General features: G+C 29.5%; 1 protein-coding gene, 1 long non-coding RNA gene and 1 other non-coding gene across 3 annotated transcripts in view; 1 reads left to right on the plus strand and 2 right to left on the minus strand.

Annotated features, from left to right (window-relative positions):
• The window catches only part of LOC149893710 (uncharacterized), a 5,795-nt gene extending 4,487 nt beyond the window's left edge, over positions 1-1,308 (plus strand). The window contains exon 3 of the long non-coding RNA XR_016447599.1: positions 500-1,308. This is a non-coding gene — a long non-coding RNA (uncharacterized LOC149893710). The remainder of the gene's footprint in view (positions 1-499) is intronic.
• Positions 1,309-4,971: 3,663 nt separating this feature from the next.
• LOC149893711 (uncharacterized) lies at positions 4,972-10,330 on the minus strand. Its single transcript, XM_090073501.1, has 3 exons — positions 6,188-10,330; positions 5,478-5,956; positions 4,972-5,383 (listed from the first exon to the last, which is right to left on the minus strand). The coding sequence occupies exons 1-3, from the start codon at positions 10,328-10,330 to the stop codon at positions 4,972-4,974; spliced, it is 5,034 nt and encodes a 1,677-aa protein (XP_089929627.1).
• A 10,215-nt stretch (positions 10,331-20,545) lies between these two features.
• Trnaw-cca (transfer RNA tryptophan (anticodon CCA)) lies at positions 20,546-20,617 on the minus strand. The gene has a single exon. It is a non-coding gene; the product is annotated as a tRNA-Trp (tRNA).
• Positions 20,618-26,507: the final 5,890 nt, after the last annotated feature.

Genomic DNA, 26,507 nt, shown 5'->3' on the forward strand with positions numbered 1-26,507 from the left:
ATTTAAATTGCCCCCTTATTCTGTACTTCTAAATCATTTATATAATTTTACTTTTTTTTTAACTAATTTACTTTCTTTTCTTACTCAGTAGTGTTATCTTCTAAAATTAATACTTTTTTAGGCTGAAAAAGTTTATATCTCAAAAACTCAGATCTCTGGAAAATATATCATTACTTATTGAACATCAATCTGTGCTATTTATTTTGTCGCCACTGTGTGTGTGTGTGTGTATATATATATATATATATATATATATATATATATATATATATATATATATATATATATATATATATATGTATGTATGTATGTATGTATGTATGTATGTATGTATGTATGTATGTATGTATGTATGTATGTATGTATGTATGTATGTATGTATGTATGTATGTATGTATGTATGTATGTATGTATGTATGTATGTATGTATGTATGTATGTATGTATGTATATATGTATGTATGTATAGAACTGATAAGCTTACTGTAATCTTTTTTTAGAATGATTCAGGCTGAAAATAACTATGGTGGAATCTACGTTGACAATTGGAGAAATTTTCAATACGAAAAGAAGAGACATCTAGATGCAGTAGCTAGTTTATTTGCCGTATATACACCTTGTGCAGCAGTTTGACTGTAGAAGGCAGATGGTTATTGTCATTTAACTAAAAAAAGAATTTTGTAAATGACAGAAACTCATGGATACAAAAAAAAATTAATGAACTTGGCTGTATTGACAACCACTCACTTACAGCCGCGATAAAAGAAACAATTGCTCTTTATTTAGTCTTAAATGTTGATTTAAAAGAAAGCTTAAAGAGAAACTTCTATACAGTGCATGAAATAAGAGATTCTAATGAGGATAAGAACTTAAAAAATATTGTTTCAAATCTTTTAAATGTAGTAGCAGGAAAGTATAAGACAGATACTTTAAGCTATATAACTAAAAAAAAAATATAAATGAATTGACGTACAATGAGGCAATAAGTGAAGTTTTTAAGGCCTACGCCAATGTTTTAAATCACGAGTTGCTTTACAAAATTTCTGATAATAATATTCTTAGACCTTTACAAGATGTGACTAAAATTTGTTTTTTTGAAAAGAATCACAAATGATACATGTCATGTAACAAGTCATGAAACCATACCGAATACTGAAGAACCAGGTTGTCATGCAGAAATAAATCTTACACGGAGTAAAAATTTTCCTACTAGCTGTTATATTAGATGTTCAAAGTTGTGTTTTTGGGAATTTCATACAACATTAAAAGATAATTATTAACATAGAGGAACACATGGTGTTAATGAGAGCAGTTCTGTTTCAAGAGCTAGTACACTTCGGACTAGACTCTCGTCAGCTGACCCTGATTAAGGAAACTTTGAGATATAAGGGGAAAATTTGTCTTACACAGACTCAATCAAAAGTATGTAACATAAAATTTCACTTGAACCTCGATTATCAATATTTTTAAAAAGTTATCATGAGTTTTAAAATACGGTTTATTTCGGAAATTTAGGAAATATTTTTGTATAGAGATTCTTCATTTTTAATCATAACTTCCTCAACAGCTTTTCACAAAGATAAAGAACAGTCTTTAGATGGCGCTTGTCAGAGAGATTTGTTAATTGTATTTTGCTTTATAACCTTTTTCTTGTTTTTAAAATTCTTTTCGTTTTGTTTATTCATTTAAGATTGAAACACTTTTGACAAAACTTATCATTGTTATTATAATTATATTCATGATTGGACATTTCGTAAATGTCCAATCATGAATATAATTATAATAACAATGATAAAGGAGGTAATGACATTAGCATAATAATAAAGGAGGTAATGACATTAGCATGTGTTATCAATCAAATACGACTGATAACACACTTAAAGCGAACAATAAGTCTTTACCTATTCAATCATTTAGCGATAGCGTGGTACTAATATCTTTTTTAGTGTCGAGATTTTTAAGAGAGAATATTCGGTATTAGTTAATGTTTAAGTAGCAATTAAAACTCTTTACTTTCTATCTTTAGCTAAACTTCCTAAACATCATTCGAAATTTGAAACACACATGAATTACACCATCAATAAGTTGGAAAATAGTAATGAAAATCCAGAGACACAAATCATGGAGCACCAACTTAAGGCTTTGAATAAGATTAAAGAGTTTTAGACAGAAAAAACCGGGCATGCTCTAGTAGTAATGCCAACAGGAACTGGAAAATCTTTAGTTGCGTTACTTTTTCCATACTTTATGGGGGTCAAGAAAAAGGAACCATACTTTATGGGGGTCAAGAAAAACGACTAATCACCTTTGAAGGCTCTTTTGATTACACCTTCAAAGGTGATTAGTCGTCAATTAATGGAGGATGCCGCTGGGACAAAGGAGCGGAAATCCATATATGAACGCTTAGGTATTATTGATGAAAGCCAAAAGCATGATTACTTGCCTGCTGTTGTTATTCATGAAAACAAATTGGCAGTAAACGCAGGACAGGAATTTATTATTGCTAATGCACAGAAGTTTTCCACCAAATCTATCGCACTAAAGGATGGAACTCTCAATACGAAATTCTTTCCGAAAGTGGATTTTGTAATTATAGATGGGGCACACAACTATCCTGCTAATTCTTTGAAGCGTATAATTACTCACTACCGGAATAAAAATATCTTGTTTCTAACTGCGACACCATCCAAAGAAAATGTTCAATTGCTGGATAATAATGATAAAGTTGCAGACATTACTGAGATTTTTAGATTTCCAAGGTCTGTTGCTGTTGAGAGAAATGTCATCAGAAGTTTAGAGTGGATATCTGTTAGGAATAAAAATTTCTTGATTGAAATTGATAACGTTTTGACCCCAATTTTAAACGAACGTCAGGAAATTATTGATGGAGCTTTCATGCACCAGGCTTTGGCTATAACTCTAAGCATAATTGATTGTGAATATTGGGCCAATGCTTTTCAATATCGCTATATTAATGCTAAACCTTATTACGGTATTAATTTAGAAAGAAATTTGAGAGATTTCAAAGCCGGAAGAATACAGCTACCAGTCGTTTGCGGTAAGCTACTAGAAGGCTTCGACCACCCTAAAGTGTATGTCTGCACGTTTCTATATCCAACAAGAAGTTATTTAAGATTCAATCAGTTTGCTGATCGTTGCGTCAGGATAGATAGAAACAATCCGCTACTGCATAATGCAATTCTTATTGGCCCAGAAGCACTACAAGTTTTCTTTGACCGATTAAAAAATGAAGAGAATGTGAATCTCCCAGAAGATGACTCCGTTGACGACAAACCCGATGGTGCTGACAAAGACCCTGTTGGTGATGATGACGATGAGTAGAATGTTTGTTTTAACTAATTCATCTTTTTTTACTTAAATGACGAATTGTTTTCTTAAAAATTTACCTAAATTTACCTTCTTAAATTGAGATTACGTAAAGTTTGTACTGTAAATTATACTTTGACTATAAATATACCTATAAATTCAAATTAAGTTTTCTTTTGTTCAATATATGTTGGAAATGTATTAAACAGAAAATAATTTAACATAAAATTTTTATTGATGTGATAAAAATTTTTAACCGAAAAAATGAAAATGTAACATATTATTGTTTTGCCGTTCCACAAATAACGGTAGTGGAGTATTAATGAAAATAGAAAGCTATTTCAGGTAAACGGAAAGCCTAAAAAAAATAAATTAATGTGTAGTTAAGGAAAATATATAATTTTCTGACAAAAAATAGAATTGGAAGATAAATTAGAAAGTATGATACTTTTATTAAGCTCCTATTAAAATCTCTTGAACAACAGGTGATCAGGAAGTTGTAGGAGATATAACGTATAAATCTTCATTTTTCGCATTTTTATAATAGATGATTGACTTACATTATCATGGTTTGGACGACATTGATTCAAGAACAATTCTCGATCCCTTTTAACTGTACAGCTGCTTAAAACATTGGAGCTAAAACTAAGCATAGAAGCCATTTTTGGGAACTCTAAACTAAGAATTTTTGTAAATAATTGTTAAAAACAGTTATATGGACATAAAAAAGCGTTTCAAGTTATAATAATTTATAACTTGAAATGTCATTTTGAGAAAGATAGAAAAGTTTCTGAACATAGCAAATGAAAATAAAATCTTCATCTTTTTTTAAATAGAATTATGTTTGAAGACCCAATCTGTTGTTTTAGGTAAGAATGGAGTTGTAAAACGAGTTCAATTATTCATTTTAAATATTAATATACAATTTAGTTAAACACAAAGAAGAGATTGTAGATCACAGCAAGTAGTAGAAGAGTTGCTCGAGCCCGTTGTTATTTGACTCTAAGAAGAAAGGATACTCCCATAACCATGATATTTATACCTATTCTCAAAGGGAAAATAATTTTTTATGTAATACTAACCAATTCAAACACGATAATTTCGTCTTCCGGTTCTTCAAACGAAAACGTTTAGTGACGATTATTCGTAACGACTTCAATTTCTGCAAAAATTGTGAGTACTTCTTCGTAAGATAATCTTGCAGTTTTCAATATTTTTCTGAGAATTCTCTTGACTGAACGTACCATACATTCAAAGAATCATCTCCACCAGGGAGCGGCTGCAATATTGAAGTGCCGTAAAATGCCTTTTGAGGATGCAAATTGTTGTGTTTCGTCAGCTGTAAAACACGTTGATTAATTTTAGAAAAAATATCTGCAACAGCTGTTTTAAAATATAGACTATTTTAAGAAAGGGAAAAGACTTTTAATTAACTTTTATAGACACGTCTTTCCAGCTAATACTCTTTATTTCAACTAAAAACTATGTAATACAACAAGAGGGATTTGCAATGAGGCACGGAGGAGTGCCGTGGCGGGAAAACTCCACCGCACCAGATTTCACATACTCCCCCCGTTGACTACAGCCCTTGTAGTCAACAATACAAATATAACCAAAAAACTATTATGTAAGAAAAAATTTCGTTTTAATAAAGTTGTTCAAAGATTCTTCTAGTTTCTTCTCCGACAAGTGCTGCTCTACGCTTCGGACGAGTAGCTCCAAATTGTTTGGTAGTTTCAGCTTCATTTTCTTGTGTTAACTCTTCAACATTTTGTGTTGTACTAACTTCTAGAGGAATTAATTTCTGTAAAGGCCTAACAGTTTTCGTACATCTTTTCTCCTTAGAAATAACGGCTAACTCTGCTCCTCGTACAACTCCATCTCGACCAGTGATTAACTTTTCAATTTTTCCAATCCTCCATTGTCCACGGGGAATTTTGTTTTCACCTTTGATTAACACAATGTCACCTTTGGATAATTGGCAGTTGTTTGAGGCAGTGTATTCTTTCCTGTACAAATTATGTTGTCTCAGTTCGTTCAGGTAACTATTGTAAAATCTATTCCAAATACTTTCAAACAGTTTTCTAATATATTTTGTTCGATTGGAGCAGTCTTGTGGATATGAACAGATCGGTACATTATCTGATACACTCTCTACGAGAAATGTTAGCACCAAACATTAAATGGAATGGAGTTAACGATTCACACAAGTCCTCATCACTAACATAAACTAACGGTCGTTGATTAATCGAATACTCAACTTCACATAAAACTGACGACAACTCATCATATGAAACTATTTCTTTGCATAAGGTTTTCTTGAGACAAAGTTTTACAGAACGTACTAATCGCTCATAAAACCCACCCCACCAGGGTGAAGCAGAAAGAATAAATTGTTGTTGGATGCCTCTATTTAACATAAATTCATGCACAGGTTTTGCTTTGAAGGTTTTTGCATTATCGCTTATTAAAAGTTCAGGACTTCCTCTTCTGGATATGAATCTTCTCAAAGCTCTTAAAAATGAAGGTGTCTGAAGATCATTTGTTAACTCTAAATGAATTGCTCTAGTTGTTGCACAAGTCAATAATAATACATACACCTTTAACACATTAGCTCTCTCATTGTCTTCCTTTATAAACAATGGACCAGCATAATCAAGTCCAGTATATTTAAAGCTCCTGGTTGATTGTATTCGGAATTCTGGAAGATCAGGTTCACCCCTTTTTTTTATTGTTCATCCTTGGAAGAATTTACAGATGAAGCATTTGTGTAACACTGATTTAACAGTCTTCCTACCTTGGGTGATCCAAAATAATTTTCGTACTTCATTAAGGGTGCTTTCGACGCCTTGATGGAATACCTTTTTGTGGGCCTCTTGAATTACAAGATAACACAAATAACTGCTTTTCAGCAAAAGGATAGGGTGCTTTTGATCAAAATTTAAAACTTCACTGTTACAATAACGTCCTTTTAGTCGCAATAAACCATATTGGTCCTCAAACAAATTAAATGCAGTTCTTACTTTATTAAATTTTTCATCCTTACAAATCTCATTTTGATGTTCTTTAACCCATAGATGTAAACCATAATTGTACTCATCAACTGTCAGTGTATCACATGTTAAGCTATTGTCATTAATATTTCTAATGTTCTTTAACAATTTTTTTGCAAAACGTAAAACATATGCGGTGACTCTAACTAAATGTTGTAGAGAGCTATACCTGTTTATATCAATTATGTTTTTGAGGACAACTTCCCCACAAAACAAAGTACATGAAGACAAATTGCTAACTACCTCTGAATCAACTATTTTACCATGCTTACTACATTCTTTATCAGCCTCTCCTATTAAATGATTCTTATCAAACTCAAACATTGGAAAAATGACACTTTCCTCCCTAAGAAACTCTGGGCCTTCCACCCATCTACTGCTTTTACAATGAGACAAATCATCAGGACGAGTAGGAATGTCAGCTGGATTAATTTCACCCTGAACAAAGTGCCAACTATCACAACCAATTATCTCCCTAATTTTTACTACTCTATTTTCTACCCATGGTTTCCAACAACATGATCTACCTTTTATCCAATGTAATGCAACTAAAGAATCTGACCATGCTACAATTTTTGATACAATAACCTTATCGCCAATGGAATGTCTGACCTGTTTCATGAGTTTGGATGACAAATGACAACCTAACAGTTCTAATCGCGGGATGGACAAGGTTTTAAGTGGTGCAACTTTAGTCTTTGAGGTTAGTAAGCAGGTTTTTATTGAGGCTCTTGATATAGCACGAATATAAATAACAGAAGCGTATGCTTGGGTTGAACTGTCTGAAAAGGCATGTAACTCTATTGATATAATATCTTCTTTAATTTCTCTTATAGCGTATCGTGGAAAGCATATATGCTGAATTTTTGAAAGCTGTAATACAAAGGACTCCCATAGAAACTTGACGCTATCAGGAATCTCCTCATCCCATTCCGATTTATCCTTACAAAGTATTTGAAATATAGTCTTAACACGAGTAGTGATAGGTGATATGAGCCCAAGAGGATCGTAGATTGATGCAGCTAAACGTAAAATGTTTCTTTTCGTCTTGGGTAACAACTTCTCTTTTTCTAAAAGTGACTGAAACTTAAACACAAACTGGTCATTTTTAATGTCCCAATCATTTCCCAAAATCATTTTATTATTCAATGGAGTATTTATATTGACTTTATCATATTTACTGTATTCATCATTATCAATGTTGATTCCTTCAATGTTATTAATGTGGCTTTGTAATTCTAAATTATTTGTTGTCCATTTCCTAAGTTCTAAACCTCCTTTTAGCATAATATCTTTTGCTGTATGATAAAACTGTATACCATCACTTAAACTGTCACACCCACAAACTAAGTCATCCACATAACAATCAGATAAGATCTTTTTAACAAATTTGGGGTTAGAACACAAAAACTTATTGAGATGATGCTGTATTGTTCCATTTAAAATAAATGGACTTGAAGTAAGACCAAACACAACACGAGTAAATCGATAAATAACTAATTGACCATCATGACTTAAATTACTGAACCAAAGTAAACGAACAAAATCTCTATGTTCAGGAACAATTTCTATATTCAAAAAGGCTTGCTTGATATCAGACGTAACACCAAAAACATTCAAACGAAATCTAATAAGAATGTCAAATATCTTTGAAAGTAAGTTTGGACCAGGGTATAAAATATCATTTAATGCAGGAAAATTTACAGCACATGAAGCGTCAAAAACAGCACGCACTTTTGTGGTTTCTTTTTCTTCTCTAACAACAGGATGATGTGGAAGATAACATACTGATCCAGGTGGTTTTATAATTTCATCACCTGTAACCCTTTCTATTATACCATCTTTCTCATATTGTGTGAATATCTTATTATAGTCATTTAACAACTTTTCATTCGATTTTAACCTTTTATATAGGTTTTCTAAACGTTTCTTTGCAATGTTAAAATTATCAGGCAGCATTACATGGTCTGACTTGAAGGGTAATTTTGTGACGTACCTTTTACCATTAAATTTTATATCTTTTTCAAATTGATGCATAACACTGTCCTGAAACTCACCAATGGACTCAAGCTCCCAAAATTTTTCTAATTGGTTTTTTAATTCACTATCAACATTACTACGTAAAGGAAGAACACTACACTTCATGGAATGACTGTTAAAATGTTTATTTGAGTCAATTGGAATTGATAACTTGCTTTGGCCTGCCAAAATCCAGCCTAATGATGATTTAATGGCAACTGGACCATCAGAACCACGAACTACTTCACCAGTGATAAAGGAATAGTAAAAGTCAATTCCAACTAAAATATCAATACTCATTGTGGTATTAAATTTATTGTCTGCTAGTGCTAAATGTTTTAAATGTTTATAATTATTGACAGCTTCTGCAATATTTTGCCTTTTAATAGGGGTGCAAATCTCTGGGATACATAATGCTTCTAAATATGTCCACCCTTTGTTAATCTTGTGTTTCACATAAAGTTGAATTACATCTAACTCTTTTACTTGACCAACTGAGTTTCCAAAGGTATTAATAATGAGCCTCTCTTTTCGTAAAGTTTTTAGTTTTAAGGCATTTCTTAACTCTTCAGTTATGTAAGAAAACTGACTTCCACTGTCAAACATTAAACACACTTTTTTTGATTGAGAATTTTGACAATCTGAAACTTGAGTTGTGGCAGTCTGAAGAAGTACAGTGTTGCTGTTGTTTGACCATGTGTGAGTTGCATTAGTTTCTTTTGCTTCTTGATTTTTTGGGTTATTATATTTGCTTTGATCACTGTCCTTTTGACAGATTGAGATATGATGGCGTTTACCACATTTATTGCATACAAAATTACTACTACAATTTTTGCTTATATGACCACTTCGTAGACAAACAAAACACCTTGCTAACTTTCTTAGAGTGGCTACACGAGCTTCAATATTGGTGACTACACGACATTTAGTAGAGGAATGGTTACCTTGACAATACAAACACTTATTATAATCTTGACCTCCTTGGGCATGTAAATTTTGTGTAGTAAATTGAATGTTTCCATTCATATTATTTCGTTTCTGTTCTTTCTGTCCATGAAGACTTTGACATCTTTCTTTGACTAAAAGTTCTTCATTAAAAAATTCCAACATTTTTTCTAACGACCAAATATTATTACCAAACCTTCTTGAAATAAGGATTTTTAACTCTTCAGGTATTCTTTCATTAAGAATAGGTATAAATAGACAACCATATGAAGTGATGTCCATTTTTAATGAATTTAGATTTCTGATACAGATTTCAATCTTGTTATAAAGATTCCTCAATTGTTCAAGATTATCCATTGATGTCACAGGACGAACTTTTAACAAGGTTTCCATGTGTGCAGTAATTTGCACTTGAGGGTCTGCATATCGTTGCTTTAAAATATCAATTGCTTCTTTATAGTTTTCATTTGATAATGTTAAACCTGATATGGCTGATAGAGGAGCATGAAGCAAATATTTTTTTAAATATGAAAATTTATCTATTTCACTTAAGGAATCATTTTGATTAATGGTGGCATTAAATTGGTCCCAAAATGAATACCATTTTAGAGGGTTTCCATCAAAGGTTTGTATTTCTAATTTAGGCAATTTACAATTAAATGAACTGACAGATTGAGAATTGGGTGACACTTTTTGAAAATTTATTTTGTAATCAATTTGTGCAAGAAGTTGATTAGAATGACGTACAAATCTTTTGGACTGAATGACGAATTCGGCAATGTCGTCTGGCTCCTTTAAATTAATAATTTCTTCCTCGACTTCTCTAAGCTCTATTAAACTGCTACTTAATGAGTTCCTCAATCCTCTTAGAATGACTAAATTATTATCACCATTATTTAACAAGTTTGTTTCAATTTCCTCATTAATTTCGTTTATGTCGTTTTGTAGACCCGCTCTTCGCGATATTTTCCTATTTAAGGCTGCCATAATAAATGAGTATGAATGTCAAAACAATCTCTGAAAATATAACTTATGCCAAAACAAACTTTGTTGATGTTTAAACAAACTCGATGTAAACAGGAACTAAACTAACTCAATAAAGCAACAACTTTCTACTCATCGGGCGCCAATTTAAAATATAGACTATTTTAAGAAAGGGAAAAGACTTTTAATTAACTTTTATAGACACGTCTTTCCAGCTAATACTCTTTATTTCAACTAAAAACTATGTAATACAACAAGAGGGATTTGCAATGAGGCACGGAGGAGTGCCGTGGCGGGAAAACTCCACCGCACCAGATTTCACAGCTGTTAAATGTCCTGTTTTAGAGTTATCAAATTTATTATTCTCTTTAAAACTATCGCAAATAGATATATGGTGAGGCTTGTCTCACTTAAAACATGGAAAATTTGATCTATAATTTTTACTCGAGTGGCTTTCGCGTAGCCAACGAAAGCAACATCTTTTTTCGATTAGAATATTTTTCATAGCTAAAATACCAGTCATCAAATTACAATAATGAGGTTTATGATTATTTAAACAGTAGTTAAATTTGTAGAAAAATTTTAATTTCGGAAATTTTTTTGCCTTAAATTCTGGTTAAACTTGTTACTAAACCAATTATCTGTCCCGTTAGCGTATAAATTATTTGCAGTTATAGGATTTCTAAAATTTTCATTAATTACTACGTGTATTTTCTCTGGCACTTATTTCATTTTTAATATTTCTAAAACGTTGATTACATTCTAAGCTTGACTTCCGTTTAATTCTCTATTTATAATTAAATTTAATTCCTCTGGGATTTTTTCTAATAAGATAGGAATTAAAATTGATCCATTCATACTTTTATCTACTAATAGATTTTCCAAACTCCGAATTTGTATTTCTATTGTATGGAACATGTTCCTTAATTCGCTTATATTTCTAACATCCTTAATTTTTTCTAGTGATAACAATTTTTTCATATAAATTGAAATTAATAATTGCTAATTGGAAAATCTATTTTTTAACATATTCAAAGCAACTGAGTAGTTTTCATTAGATAAGGTTAATCTTGTAATTATCTTGTTAACCTTTAACTAAATTTCTTAGATAAGTCATTTTTTGTATATCAGACATTCCATATTCGTATTTGTAGAGCAATCAAAATTTTCATAAAAAATTTGCCAATTTTCTTGTTTACCGTCAAAGATCTCTCATTTAAGAGCGGGAAGCTTAACTGTCTTGCTTGTAAACTTATTCGAACTTATATTATCTACATCATTTTTATTAATAAAATCTTCTATACCTAAAAGAGATCGCTTATAAAAAATGGTAAACTCTGTTCTCGTAATTTCTTCTTGTTCTAACTACTCATCCACCTTCATCAAAGATGAAATATCGCAATCAAACTGTGTAATTTTCAAATATTTATCGATGGCTGTATTTTTCAGACTCATCAACTCATTCAAGCAACCTCCGTGCAAACCACCAACCATAAGATTGTTAGCTTGATCGAAAATACGTCTGACCGAATTGACGGCCACCGTTCGTGTTCTACGTTTATTAGCAAGATTAGACATAATAAGATTAAGAAAAGTAATAAATTATATATATAAATGGTATATGGCTTTAAATACAACTTTATGGCCTTTTCAAATTGAGACCTCGATGAATGAATCAATAAAACCTCGTATCAACAAAATGTCCAGTCAAATTGAACCCTCGTTGCAAAAATAATAATAAATAATAATATAACCTTTGACCTCGACTTTATATATTAACTTAAATAACTTTGTGTACAATTATACACAATAAATGAATCTTATGAACCTTAATTCTTTATAATATCTTAAATAATTTTGTATTATATTCTTAACTAAATTGTTTTAGCAACTTAAATAAATTTCTTTAGTTGATAATCATGAAATAAATACTTCAAAACAATAATAAAATGCAATTATCACCTAACTATAATAAGGAATAATAATTAGTAGTTAACGATCGACAAACAATCCAAAAGTTGAAATTTAGTTTGAAATAAATCCTAACGTTTATCTTTAAAGGAAATTCTCATTAACAAATAATGAATTCACTTTGCTGATTAATTGATCACAACTCTTTCTTTATATATATCGCTCATTTAATTTTGTCTTTTAGTCTCTACCGTGGACTTCAGGTTTTGAAATATTCTTCGGGACTTCATATTCTTTCCGTATTCTCCGTGGGCTCCATGTTGTTTTACGTAAGAATGGACTTGTAAAACGAGTTCAATTATTTATTTTAAATATTAATATACAATATACACAAAGAAGAGATTGTAAATCACAGCTAGTAGTAGAAGAGTTGCTCGTTTGAGAGGTTACTGAAAAGAAAGGATATTCAGAGAACCATGGTATTTATACCTATTCCCAAGGGAAAAATAATATTTTATGTAATACTAACCAATCTAAACACGATACGTTTAACGCGATTTGATTGGCGCAACACAATCTATCGTAAATGTAAATAGTTCATTTAAGTTTTAGCCATTTTAAGCAAGTTTGCTTTGCTTTTCTAAAATTTTTATTGGCGTTTTAAAACTTGAGCTCTACAGTTAAGGAATTATGGAAAGCGTAATCTCTACTGTGGAAAACCATTTATGCTGTTTGTATGATCCACATTGCTAACAAACTAAATTATATATGTACTTTCCATCAGAGTTAAACATGCTAAAGAAATATAATAGAAGTCACTAAGTTTTAAGAAGCATAAAATGTCTTACTGAAAACTTCAAAAATTCTGGTCTAGATTCTGCAAACATTAAATAAGCTCCAATGTGTTTCACATGGTGTACGTTTCTATGGAAAGATTTTGCGCTTTTTAAAAATATATCGTCAGCTCGGAATACAAGTGTCGTATTCGACATTTTTGAAAAAAATGACTTATATATGCGAACAATCTATTTTTTCTGGACTTATTTTTAAAAAAATTATCCGATAGCTCGATTAAATTTTTTTCCAATATAGTTCAGTAGATCATTTGTCGTAAATGAACTTTTTATACGAGACGCTCGAGGTACATTTGTTGTAGTTAGCGTAGACCAATAGTAGCCTTCTATTTGCTCACGTGACTTTAGATTTAACTACGTATATTCCGTTCATTTGTTTACTTTTAACATGTGTTTTTTGTAAATAAAAAGTGATACATCCCATTTGTTTTTTTTTTCTTTGAATTGAATCGAAATGTTCAGTAAATAAAAATTATTACTCGTAATTAAAAGAACTAAATAGTATTTATAAATATATCGTTTGTTTGTAAAGATAAGTAACAAATATGGAATATTTCATAACAAATTTGGAGTATTTTAAGGCTTCTGATGCTGATAATCCGATACCAATAGTATTGGAGCTAAACCAGCAAATGGAGGAAGAAACTCCTGGATATGTAGCGGAAGGTCCTACTTATTCATCTTTTTCTGCTATAATTTCTCCTAGCAATGAAAAGCAAATATATAATACTTGTGTACAAAGATTTCATTACAATACGTCTTGTGTTCAAATAATTTTAAAGAGATCATTATTTTTACATTCTAAATAAGCTCTTGAAATTTCTTTCATTATTACCTTTTATTTATTTTTACATCAACTGTATTTATGCATTGTTTTTTTTATAATACTCTAAGTTACTGTTTTAATAACAATAATTTTTCTATTTTTAAAAAGCAGTTTGATAAATAGTTTCCAATACAATAGATTTACAGCCCTCCTACCTTATTCAAGTTACTGTCATCTATTGAAAAAACTTCTGCAGTAGAATTGAAAGTCATATAAATGTACAAAGATGACTTCAAAAACTTCAAACTTGCTTCAAAGTCTTTATATTTCCATAAAGCGCCTTTTGCAAAGGTAAAACTAATGTGTCATGAAAAACATCTACCTTTTCATATTAAATTCAAAAAATCGTTCTTTGGTCAGTTAATTGAAGAAAGATTGGTAAAAGGTACCCCTCAGAGAAAAAATAAGCAGAAAGTTAAAGTTCTGAAAGAATTTCCTCCATTAAAAAATGATTCAACACGTTTTTTGCTCTCAGATAAAAAAATTAATGACCTTGAGTCAAACATTTTGTTGCCGATGATCTTGAATTTAATAATACTCTTTTTAAGTCACAAAGCCTGAACAATTAAATATATCACTTTGTAAAATGTTTTAATAAACATTCTATATATTTATTTCTTTATTATAAAAAAAAGGTACAATAATGAAAAATGTTTGTTTTTTATATTTAAGGTTTAACTTTTTTATATCATTTTTCACAGACAAATTAAAAGATATGTGCCATAAATTAGTTATTTTATTTTTAATTATTCAAAAATAAATAATGGTAATAAAAATTGCTTAATGTAAAAAAAGAAAAAATTGTGAATATTTAGTTATTTATAAATTGAGTAAGTGAAACCTTACATCATACTCATTTTGTCAATAAGTATATTTGTATAAGAAGCTTATTAATTTTTATATAAGAAGCTTGAAGATTGAAAACTGTATATTTCTGTATATAATGCCGATAAATTGGTTACCGGGAATGAATTAAAGAAAAAAAATGCGAGAGACAGTCAAACTAAAATTATATTAATGCTATAAGTCATTGTTAGTTACAACATAAGTAATTTAACTTTAATTCACCTACTATCAAATTAATTGCATCTATGACAATTGTATTCCGACAAAATGTTCTGATTTCGAAATACATTTGTCGTATTTGAAAAATCGTACTCAAAGTTACTGGGGAAGTTTTTTTTTGTTTGTTTTTTTGACAATTTAAACAAAAACTTATATTGATTTTAGTCAACTTTGTTAAATTTCAACTTGTAATTAAATTTACATAAAGAGATTTTGTACTTTAAACTTTAAATGCAAAATTCTCAATTTAAACACAGTGTCGTATACGACACTTGTATTCCGAGCTGACGATATGAGAAATTAATATGCAAAGACGATACCACGCAATTATTTAAGTTAAAAATGCAATACCATATGAGACATTAAATGATAAGTATGACATCATGCGATATCACACGATCCTTAAGAACTTCAATTATACTACGTGAGTTAATTACATAACTTTAAATTATTATGTAAATTTATTGTATCAAAGTACTTTTTGTTTATAAATATAAAATATATTGTAATGAACCGAGTGGCGATACCAAATGAAACCATCAGTGCCTATACCTTCGATACCAGTATCACGTGATCTCAATTTCAATACTACAAGGTAAAGGTATCGTATCGATACCAGATGAAAACCAAGATTCGGTACCGATCATCTAGTGCCTGTATTCACTATTCGAAACCATTCCTCTCGGTATTCATTTACACAATACCGGCTATCTAGTGCATAACATTTACTGCTAATCCAAAAAATAAACCAAGAAATAATCAACGTTGAACTGGTAAGCAACTAGATGTCTAACTTCGATCCGAAAAGTGAAGCCGTGGGAGCCATTTCTAATTCGGGCAAAAACGTGCATTTTTAACTTTTATTTCGCACGTCAGATATAGTTTTTGCCCTTATTACAAATGGCGGATATAGTTTTTGCCCTTATTACAAATGGCGGATTCAATTTGTAAACAAAAAAAGCAGCTTCACTTTTCGTCCAATAAAATCCCGCAAGTTAGACATCTAGTATATATAATATATCATTGCCATTAGGTTCGTGAAATCTATCGTTAAATAAGTAGCCTTGTTCCGTTAGGTAAATATTCAAAGTTACTTAAATTTCTAATTTACAAGTCAAAAGTAGTAAAAATATTTAAGTGCATATTTAAAATATGCTGACCTAATCATGTGATAATAGCAGTTTTCAGTTATTTATTTTGTTTTAGTAAGTGAATTAGTAATTTTAGAAACTTTGTGTAATAATAATTTTTTGAAAACCTTAATAAAAGTTAGATATTTGATTTAATAATTTTTGTTTTGTGAGCATAATGACTTGAAATCTTTTTGTTAAATACATACATAAAAATATTTTCTTCACGAAAACTTATTTTAAACAAAAACTAATTTTAAGTGTCTATGATTGATTCAGTTTTAGATCAGAGTTATAAGTAATAGAGATACAACAAGTAGAGTTACAAGTAGTAGTTATAAGTTAGAGTTAGAACTAGAGTTACAAGTAGTAAAGATAGAACTAGACTAGAGTTTACTCAGTTTTGTATTAGAGTTTAATCTAGAGTTTTTTTAAGTTAGATTTATTATGATAATTTAATTTTTTCAAAAAAAATTGTTGCTGTAGATTAAATTCTAGTTGTATCATCACTCTAACTATTAAGTAAAAGTTATAATTAATAAATATAAATTATAAATATAAAAAAGTTACAAACAATTTTCTAATATTATTTTTCTTATATTTCACTTTAGATTGCCTGATTACATTTCAGGTTACAAGTATTTTTTTAAACTCAAATATTATTGTCTTTTTTGTTTGTTTCATCTGTCAATTTATTATAATTATCTAGTATAATTTATTATAATTATCTAGTATAATTTATTATAATTATCTAGTATAATTTATTAAAATTATCTACTTATGATAAGAATGAAAACTTTCTTCTTTTTTTTCTTTTTTTTTTTCTTTTTTTTTTTCTTTTTTTTTTTTTTGAGTTTTAGGTACGACAACTTAAGCTCTAATGGTTAGGAGTAATTAAAGAAAAAGATTCCATCACTTATGTTAAAAGTATATTTGATAGGTAAGCCCGATCCCTGGTGTCTATTTGAGAAGGCAAACAACCGACAATCTAGGAGAGGTATATTTAAATGGGCACAAGTTTAATAACAATACAAAGTTGAATGTAAATTTATTTTGGAAAATAAATTTTTAACAATTTAACATGTTATCATGTCTTTTTTTACATTTCTCATTTTGTTTCCGAGTAATTGTAATCTTCTACATGTTTTATTCGCTTACAAATTATCCCACATAAGCGTGTTTGGATAGTTTAATTTGGATAATGCTGGCTTTTAATTGTAACATGTTTAAGATTATATTTAGATCAAAACCTAGAACTCGTTAAATTTCAAACGATTAACTCGTTTTCCAGATCAGAAATAGATTCCTAGGTTTATTAAGTGTAATAGATTTTAAACTTTTTACACTTATATGAAATTTTCATCAGCTGAAAATTTATAGATTAAGCTGATTTTTTTAAAAAATCTTTAATTAAAATGATTCTTTTAAAAATACTATTACATTAAGAGAGATAATATTACTTATCCAGGAGGCACCGTGTGGGGTGGGCGCCAGATATCAAAATATAAACATGCTATAACATTTATATCACAATCTATAAACATAAGACACAATACAATATAAGATTGTAAATCAAGGGCAGTGCGGCGCTCCTAATTAAGGAATTTTCATTTATCGTATTGTTACGTTAACCCTTTCATGCGCTGGGTTGTTCTACAGTATTGTGAAATAGTTAACAATCACCAAAAAAACAAATTATAATTTATTTTTATTTTTAAATTTTTACTTAACCGAATATATTTTTCTGGTAAAAAAATAATAATAATAAATTTTAGAAAATAGACAAACAAATAAAAAATAATAATAAATATAAAAACTTTTAAACAAATATAAAAAATGTATTTAAAGTTTTATAGGTAATTTTTATTTAAAAAAAATTGTGAAAAAGTTAAGAACCACAGAATAAAAAACGATAATTTTTACCTAATACCGCGTAATTCTACCATGAATTTTTAAGCACTCATTTATACGATTTGGCATTGAGTCTATTAAATTCTCTAAAATATGTTTGGGAACATTTCCAAGTAATGCTGGTTAAATATATTGCCAAACTCCTCAAGGCTCCTTGGTGCTTTCTTGGCAATCTCTTTATCAAGCCAACTCCAAAGATTTTCAATGCAATTTAGATCTGGGCTATTTGGTGGCCAAGTTAGACACTCAATATTTTTGCTTTCGAATCATTCAGAGATAATTTTAACCCTGTGACATGGTGCATTGTCTTGCTGAAAAATGAACGGAACGCTTTGCTCAAGTGCAACAATTGACGGTAACGAGTTGTTATTTAAAATATTGACGTAATAAGTAGAGTTGAGTCGACCATCAAATAATTTAAACATACCGAAACCATAATATGTCATGCAGCACCATATTCCAACCGATCCGCTCGCTTGTTTTGTTCTTTGAACGATACAATCGAGATTATATTTTTCTGAAGGCTGCCTGCGAATCATAATTCGGTTTTTTCGGTTATCAACCTCGATATTCATCTCATCACTGAAATTACTGTCCTCCATTTTTGTTTAGACCATTCTTTGACGCTTTGGCAAAATTCTTTTCGCTTTTTTATATGTTGTTTGGTAAGTCGCGGTTTTAGAACAGCTTTTTTCCATAACATATTGTTAGCTAACAGTTTCCTACGCACAAGTGATGCCGTTGCATGACGTCCATTTGAAAGCTTCTATTCCCTTCTTAATTCATGCGACGGCATGGTTCGATTTTTCTTCGCCAACCTGATTAAATGGCGATCATCATTGGGTGTCGTCAAACGTGGTCTTACAGAACTATGGCGATCAACTTAAGATTTCGTCTCTTTGAATCTTTTGATGATTGTTAGCACCGAACTATGTGATCGCTTTATTATTTTTCCAATTTCACGAGTAGATTTACCTTCCTGGTGAAAATGCACCACTTTTACACGATCTTCATAGCTGATAGCTTTTCTACTCATTATTTCAAAAGAAAAGAATTTTTTTTTTTGTTTGAAATTAAATACTTTTATTGGTTTTTTGGTAATGACTCAGACAGTGGCGTATCTAGGGTAGGGCAGGCAGGACACGTGCCATGGGCGCCAACCTGAAAGGGGTGCAAAAGAGACAATGTTATTAAGAAATTTGCAGCATTTAAAGCTAGAAAAATAAATTTGTAATATATGTTACATAAACAAATTGTTTATTTATAATGAATAATAAAGTTTTATTAAAAGTTTGTGTCATCATTTATTAAAAAATTGTAATTAAGCACTTTATGTGGGGGAGGAGGGGCGCGAGATCGGTGTTTGCCCCAGGCGCTATTTACCCTAGGTACGCCACTGGACTCAGATCATTAATAGAATATTTAAACAAAAAAGGTAAAAATAAATTAAAAAAGATGTTTCCGCCGCATTTAGCACAAAAAATTCTTTGTGGTTCTTAAATTTTTCACAAAAAAAATGTAAAAAAAAATTAACACATAATATTTAATCTTTATTTTTATAGGTTCTATTAATTCATTTTCAAAAAAAAAAAAATCTTTTTTCTCATGTTCTATTTAATATGTTTGAAAAAAAAAAAGAACTTTTTATTATCTTTAGAATAAAAATTAATTTTATTTGAAAAAAATATTTTTTTTTATTTAGTGGTTCTTAATTTTTTCACAATACTGTATAACAACAAATTAAACTTAGTTTCCCCAATTAAAATGGTGCATTCTAACCGATTGAAAACAATATTATTTATAAAGGAGAGTTGAAAAAGGCTGTAGAAATAGTCTACTTTAACATTTCATAGTACCGCTGTCATTTTGTAGATAATTTTTTATGGGTTATGATAGTTATGGAAAAATAATTGGTGCATGAAAGGGTTAAATATGTTTGCAAATGTTAAGTTCTTATAAGATTATCTTTAAAGTCATATTTTTTAATAAGGATTTTATAAATCTTTAACTTAACCTTTAACTTAACTTAAAATTTAAAATTACTTTTAAAATTACGTTTGGCGTAAAAAAATATTGTCTTTATTGCTCATTTTGCTATATTGCCTATGCTTTAAGAAAGTCCTAATTTAATAAATGACAAATTTCGGACATAAAAAATAAACATTTAGAGATAAAAATTTAGTTATTTTAACTAACTAGGTATCTAGTTCAAGTAACTAAGTTATTTTCCCCAAATGTTTATTTTATAAATGCGAAATTTGTCATTTCTTAAATTAAGACTTTCTTAAGGCATAGGACTTTGTTAGGTCACACCACAGTATATCAGTAATATCTAATGTATGGATGAGGTAGGAGTAAAACTATCTACAGCGGTTCATACATAAAGAGTACCATAGAACTAAAAGAATGATGCAAGCTTCTGTTTACATGGTCACGCATAATTTCTTGGAAATTTTTAAAAAGAACCTAAAAGTTTTTCTCAAATAAAAAATTTGAATATACATGAGAGGTAAAAGGAATTTGACCCCGACGTGAATTGAACACGCAACCTTCTGATCTGGAGTCAGACGCGCTACCATTGCGCCACGGAGCCATGCGAAATTATGAAAAAGTTTACTATTTATAAATACTTAAAATAAAGCAATTTCATGCAAAGTATTTCTTGTCGTAAGCATCAAAAGAAATTGGTTTTGTTTTGGTTTTATATTACAGTAAAGAAATCAGATATTACTTTATTTTAAATTGTTTTCTTATTTTCTTTTGGATTCTTATTTATATTATTCTTTATTTTATATTTTTCTTTAAGAAAAAATTATGTTCGAGTTTAATAGAAAGAAAGCGTTTTTAAATTTATTTTGTTATTAACTTACCGTATATACTCATGTATTAACCCCAGGTAAAAATTAATATTTTAATAAATTTTAAAAAAATATTTCATAAAAATTTTAAAATAATTTAACGTTAAAATTAATATTTTATGAGCATTTTAATTTTCTGGCTCTAGCATTAACCGCAATCATAACTTTTACCACATTATTTGGGTAAAAAAGTGCGGTTTACACTTAAGTATAAACGGTAGGTTCCCATCGAATTAAAGAAGTTTAAGTGTTTGTTTCGGTATTGTGATTTTTACTGCAATAGCGTTAATAAAGCTTTTCAGAATTTTCCGGTAAGAAAATAGTAAAACGAATGAAAATGGTTAAAATCGTTAGAAATCGTCCAAAGTATGTAACTTTTTCATGAATGTTATCACCATTTAAGAGATGATATAATTTTTTATATCTCTTAAATGGTGATAACATTCGCATATCCGTCACACTTGCTCAGTTTCTCTGAAGTTTTATTTTTTTAAAACTCTGGTTTTTGTGTGATTGCCCTCCAACTACACCTAATTTAATATCAACATAATTTGTTCTTCGACTTCTGTGATGAAGTACCATTACTAAAAACTCTTCAATCTCATTGTAATACACAATAGGATTATCTTTTTCTACCAACTATGAATCCATAAAAATTCAAAATGAATTATACAGATTGTAATCTAGTTGCCCCATGCCCCATGCCTCTTAGTTACCTATCTTGAACAACAAAATTCCTGGGCACTCCCCTAAACTATGTAACATCTCCCCAGTCCCCCACTTAAAAAAAGTTGTCGTTTGCATTTTTTGAATGAGGAAATGTTTTCTGATGATAATCAAAAAAAAATTTCTGGGGGTGTGATGCAAGGTCTTAGAGCTATGTACCGTGTTACACCGTGTTGGTATGAAGTTCTAAAAAATAGCACGACACTATGCACCGTGTTGGTATGAAGTTCTAAAAAACAGCACGACACTATGCACCGTGTTGGTATGAAGTTCTAAAAAATAACACGACAAATACATTCTTACAACACATACGCCAAGCATGATATGATAAAATGGTCGAAGAGTTTGAATACAAAGTTGGGGCCGTAAATAGTCGGATACGCACGTGCCTATCTCATGCAACAAAAACTAAATTGAAAAAACATATAACTTATAAGCCACTGCTGGCAAAAGAGATCAGAGTAACTCAAATATGTATTTATGACTAATGAAACTTATCTTTTATGTTTCTGAAATATTCATTTATGAATAATACAGTATAATTATTGTCAAAATAGATAATTACTTATATTTAACCCCGCCGTCAGTCAATTAACTGATCTGGAACAAATCGAGCTGCTTTTGCGCTGTGGAATCAGTTAAATTTGATTTTTTTTGTGATTTAAATATAAAAAAATGGAAGGAGAAGGTAAAGCAAGCTTTACACTTTTCCATCAAACTTTATTAAAGAAACAAGTTGACTAAAGAAGAAAGAATTTTTGATTCAAAAATTATAAACTTGTCTAAACCGCCAAAATCTTAACGAGTCCCACGTGATCAAAAGAATTGTAAAAGTCTTATTAAACATTTCATAAGAAAAAATTGAGCAAACTTCGTGTAACTTTGAATCTATTAAAAGAAAAGCGATATTTTTTAAAATTAATCAGAATATTATTTGTAAGTACTTTAACATGAAAAGTTTGTTATTACAATAAACTGAATGGTCAGTGAAAGGTAATGTAAAAATCAAGCGTCTGCGTATCGTTATCGAAATATCGAAACTAATCGATATTTGTTTCGATAATGTATTTCGATATGGTTCGATATAAGTTTCGATATGAATTTGATAAGATATCATTTGTCAGTTTTGCAAGTGTCAAATTAAAAGTGATATAAAAATCCTTAGTAAAATGTTTTTAGTATATATATGAACGTATTTTATCAAAGTAGAATAATATTAATTACTTGAAAACAACATTTCGGTTTTCGGCTCTGTAAAAACAGCTGCTTTTACCCAAAAGGTTTTTTGTTTTTTAAACTAAAACTTGTAACCCCGAAAAAGAACTTCAAGCATTATCGGCAATCTTTACTCAAAAATATTTGTTAGTTTGCAAATTCGTTTTTGCCAATATTAGTATTTCGGTTTATATCATTACCATTTCTTTTGTTGAAATTGTGGTTTGAAAAATAAAGAAATTTTTATTAACTTTTACAGAGAATGTGTTAGGCATCGAGTTATTTGTTGTTCATGTCATATTTTATGAGAAAAGATTTTTATTATTGAGATAAAACTTTAACTTATTAGGCCGGGTGAATAAAAATGAGCAATTGCTTTTACTCAGTAATTGGTCAGCTTTACGTAAATAAAAACTTCTCGTAAAGGTAAGCAGTTTACTCAGTCATTGCTCAATTTTACTTTAATAAAAAAACTTAAGAAAAGTTGTTTAAGTTTTTATTCACGTAAAGCTGACCAATTACTGAGTAAAAGCAATTGCTCTTTTTATTCACCCGGCCTATTCTCATAACTAATTTATTGTAAATTGATTTATGAGCTTCAGCAGTCCGATTCAATAAGTATATTAAAACTTTTAAAGCATTTCAAGTTCATGGTTGAGTCGGATTCAACTTGATTCAATTTCTCGTATTTACATTCAATGTTGAAAAGATGATCTTGCCATTAATTTTTCGATAAAACAATTCAATGAACTTCTGAAGCCATATTCGCTTCACTCTGATTAACCACAGGCGTTACCACACCGTCGTTAATAAAAATAATTGCGGTAAAACTCAAAATATGTATTTTTACTTTTCTGTAAATTTTCACGGAGCTGGTACAAAGAATTTATTATTTCCGCTTTTTTAAGGCAGAAAGCGTCATGAGGTTTATGTTTACCCATGGATCCACAAGAGATGGACGAGCAACTTATTGTTTAACATCAATGAGGCCGCTTATTTCACCAAACCATGCGAGTTTCCGACTAAATCTAATTTTTCTGCCGTCAACAAAAAATCTATTAAATGGTTGCCGACAGGTTTAAATTCGAAAATCATATCAGATGAAATAAGTTTACACTTTTATGGCTTTTGTTAAATAAAATTTTTAAGGCTAAAGTACTTCACGTGTTGACAAATAGTTAAGCAAGTTACACAATGATGAAGTTGTTGGCACGAACAGATATCATTTTTTTAAGACTAATATTTGTAATTTTGGGAACTTTTTTTATTACCCAGATAATTCTAATTATGCTGATATAAATTTTAAATGCAACCATTTTTAGTGTCCTTAGTTGACTTAAGACCTACATTTAAAATACATGTTGACAAATTGTATAAACACCTCACAACAGTTTTGTAAATATAGTTCCCTTTATTTAATAACAACAAATTACAATGATTATTTATTTAAAAAGTAAAAACAATTTTTTTTTTAAAACTTTTTATTTTCTTTTTTATTATCAAAAGAAGTTAAAAAATTCAACATTATTTTCAAAGAAATTTGAAAAATGAGAGAATTTTATTTATTAATATTATAATAAAATTCTTTATTTACTTTTACGATAATCTTTTAACTTTATATATTTTATATATATTTTAAAAAAAAAATTGCAATCTGATTTCTTTTGTTCAAATTAGAAGAACTTTCTAAAATAATATAGAATATATGCATACTTTTTTGTTTTAAATATCAGCTAAAAAAATGTTCCACCGAGTTCTAAGGAGATATATATTTTTATCAATTAATTAACATTTTTACTTGTAGAATATATAGGGTTTGCTGCGGTCACCCACGGAATAGGGAGTTGTTCAAGAAATAAAAATGTCAGTGAATCCATAAAAACCTTGTTTTCCGCCATTTTTTAACAGTAGTTAAGTCTATCAAAACAAATGAAAATGGCGGAAAACAAGTCTTTTATGGACTCATTGACATTTGTATTTCTTGAATTTGAATTTTTTATTTGTATAACTTGTTTTAGTATATCAAATCTAGTTTTGCCATCATATGCTACTTAAAAGTTTGTTAAAATGTTTATTTTTAATTTTGAATAATGATTTATTATTCGATAAGTACAACATATTTCAAATAGCTTTACTTAACAACTTCAGTATTTCCTGTAATATACAAGTAACATTACTTACTTAAACATTATAGGAAACTTAGTTTGATAATTGTCAAAGAAATAATTACAAAACGTATTCAAAATGTTTCTGATATATATTATTGATTTTATTAACTTGGTGATTCTTAAAAACAATTACAATAAAAAGATTAGATCTTATCCCGAATATACGTGAATTAGGAGTGGATGTGGAAGAAACTATGATTCATTTATAGAAAAAGAATATCAATGGGTTCAAGAAAATCTTTTGACCAATAAAAGAAGCCACTTTGGTTCTGGAAAACCCCATAAACAATAGGTGGTCTTTGGAGAGCGAAGCAAAAGAGAAAAAATAAAAGAACTAGGTGTTAAACATCATGCTCTTTTTTAGTCTCTGCAAGAAGTAAAAATTTTAAGAAAGTCAAATGTTTTAGAGATCAAAAAAGTTAAGGACACTTTGGATAAACCCTTTCTTTAAATATGAGTGTAAAGCAAGGTCTTGATTTAAAAGTGAATACTGACCTCAGCGATAGATAATATTAAGTGATCAAAAACCTAGACCCTTGGACACATATTAATCCCCTTCCCGAAAGATGTTTCAGTGGAAAAAGTTAAATACTCTCCCAAATTTTTTTTCTCTGATTTCAGCTGCTTCAATTAATATTGCTAAATCTGTGTTTATATAGATAGCATAACAATGCAAATAGTAGCAGCTGAAATAAATGATGACAATTCTGCCAAAAGCATGCAAATATCAAACAGAGTTATGAACCAAAATGTTGTGTATTGGCCTAAAAATTCTAAAATTTTAATTAAAATTATTTTTTACACACGTTTTTTCAAATAATTTTACAAATAAAAATTTTCTTAAAGATTGAAGAGTATACTGAAACTAAAACAATGCCTGGCAAGATAATTTTGATGATTTATGATGATTTATGATGATTTATGATGATTTAACATATAAAGCTGGGATTATAAGTGCAACATAATCCATATTGCTACCATTTTTTATTTAGAAAAAATACTGATGAACTGATGCATTTTTATCGTACAACTTGGCGTGAGGCTTTAGTGCCTCCGAAGTTACACATGTTGGAAGATCACGCTATTCCAATTTTGAAAAAATAAGGTGCTGGATTAGGATTGTATGGTGAAAACGGTGGAGAATTAATTCGTCTTGAGTTCAACAATTTAAACCCTTTTTGTTAATCTATCCCTTTACAAGCAAATCGGTTAAAAAGGAAAAAATTTATCAAAAATTCTTCAAAATTTCTTCAAAAATTTTCCATCAGAAAACTAATCCTAAAAGAGGATGTTAATTCCCAGAATCACGAAAAAAAAAGAGAAAAAACGAAAATTTTAATAGTTGGAAATACTTTTAGCAAGAGCATTTTACATTTCTAAGTAATTTATAGTTCCTTTTTTCTTTTAATTGTCTCTCCTAAAGGCAAACAAAATGTAGTTATAATGATCAATAAGGTAATGCAGAAAAGCACCTTTTTTATCCATTAAAAAATTGAATGCTAAGAACAGCCAAAAA

Source organism: Hydra viridissima, unplaced genomic scaffold, assembly GCF_058129835.1.
Source record: "Hydra viridissima isolate aposymbiotic clone 2 unplaced genomic scaffold, HvirCarnegie_v1 scaffold_1, whole genome shotgun sequence".
NCBI classification, from domain to species: domain Eukaryota; kingdom Metazoa; phylum Cnidaria; class Hydrozoa; order Anthoathecata; family Hydridae; genus Hydra; species Hydra viridissima.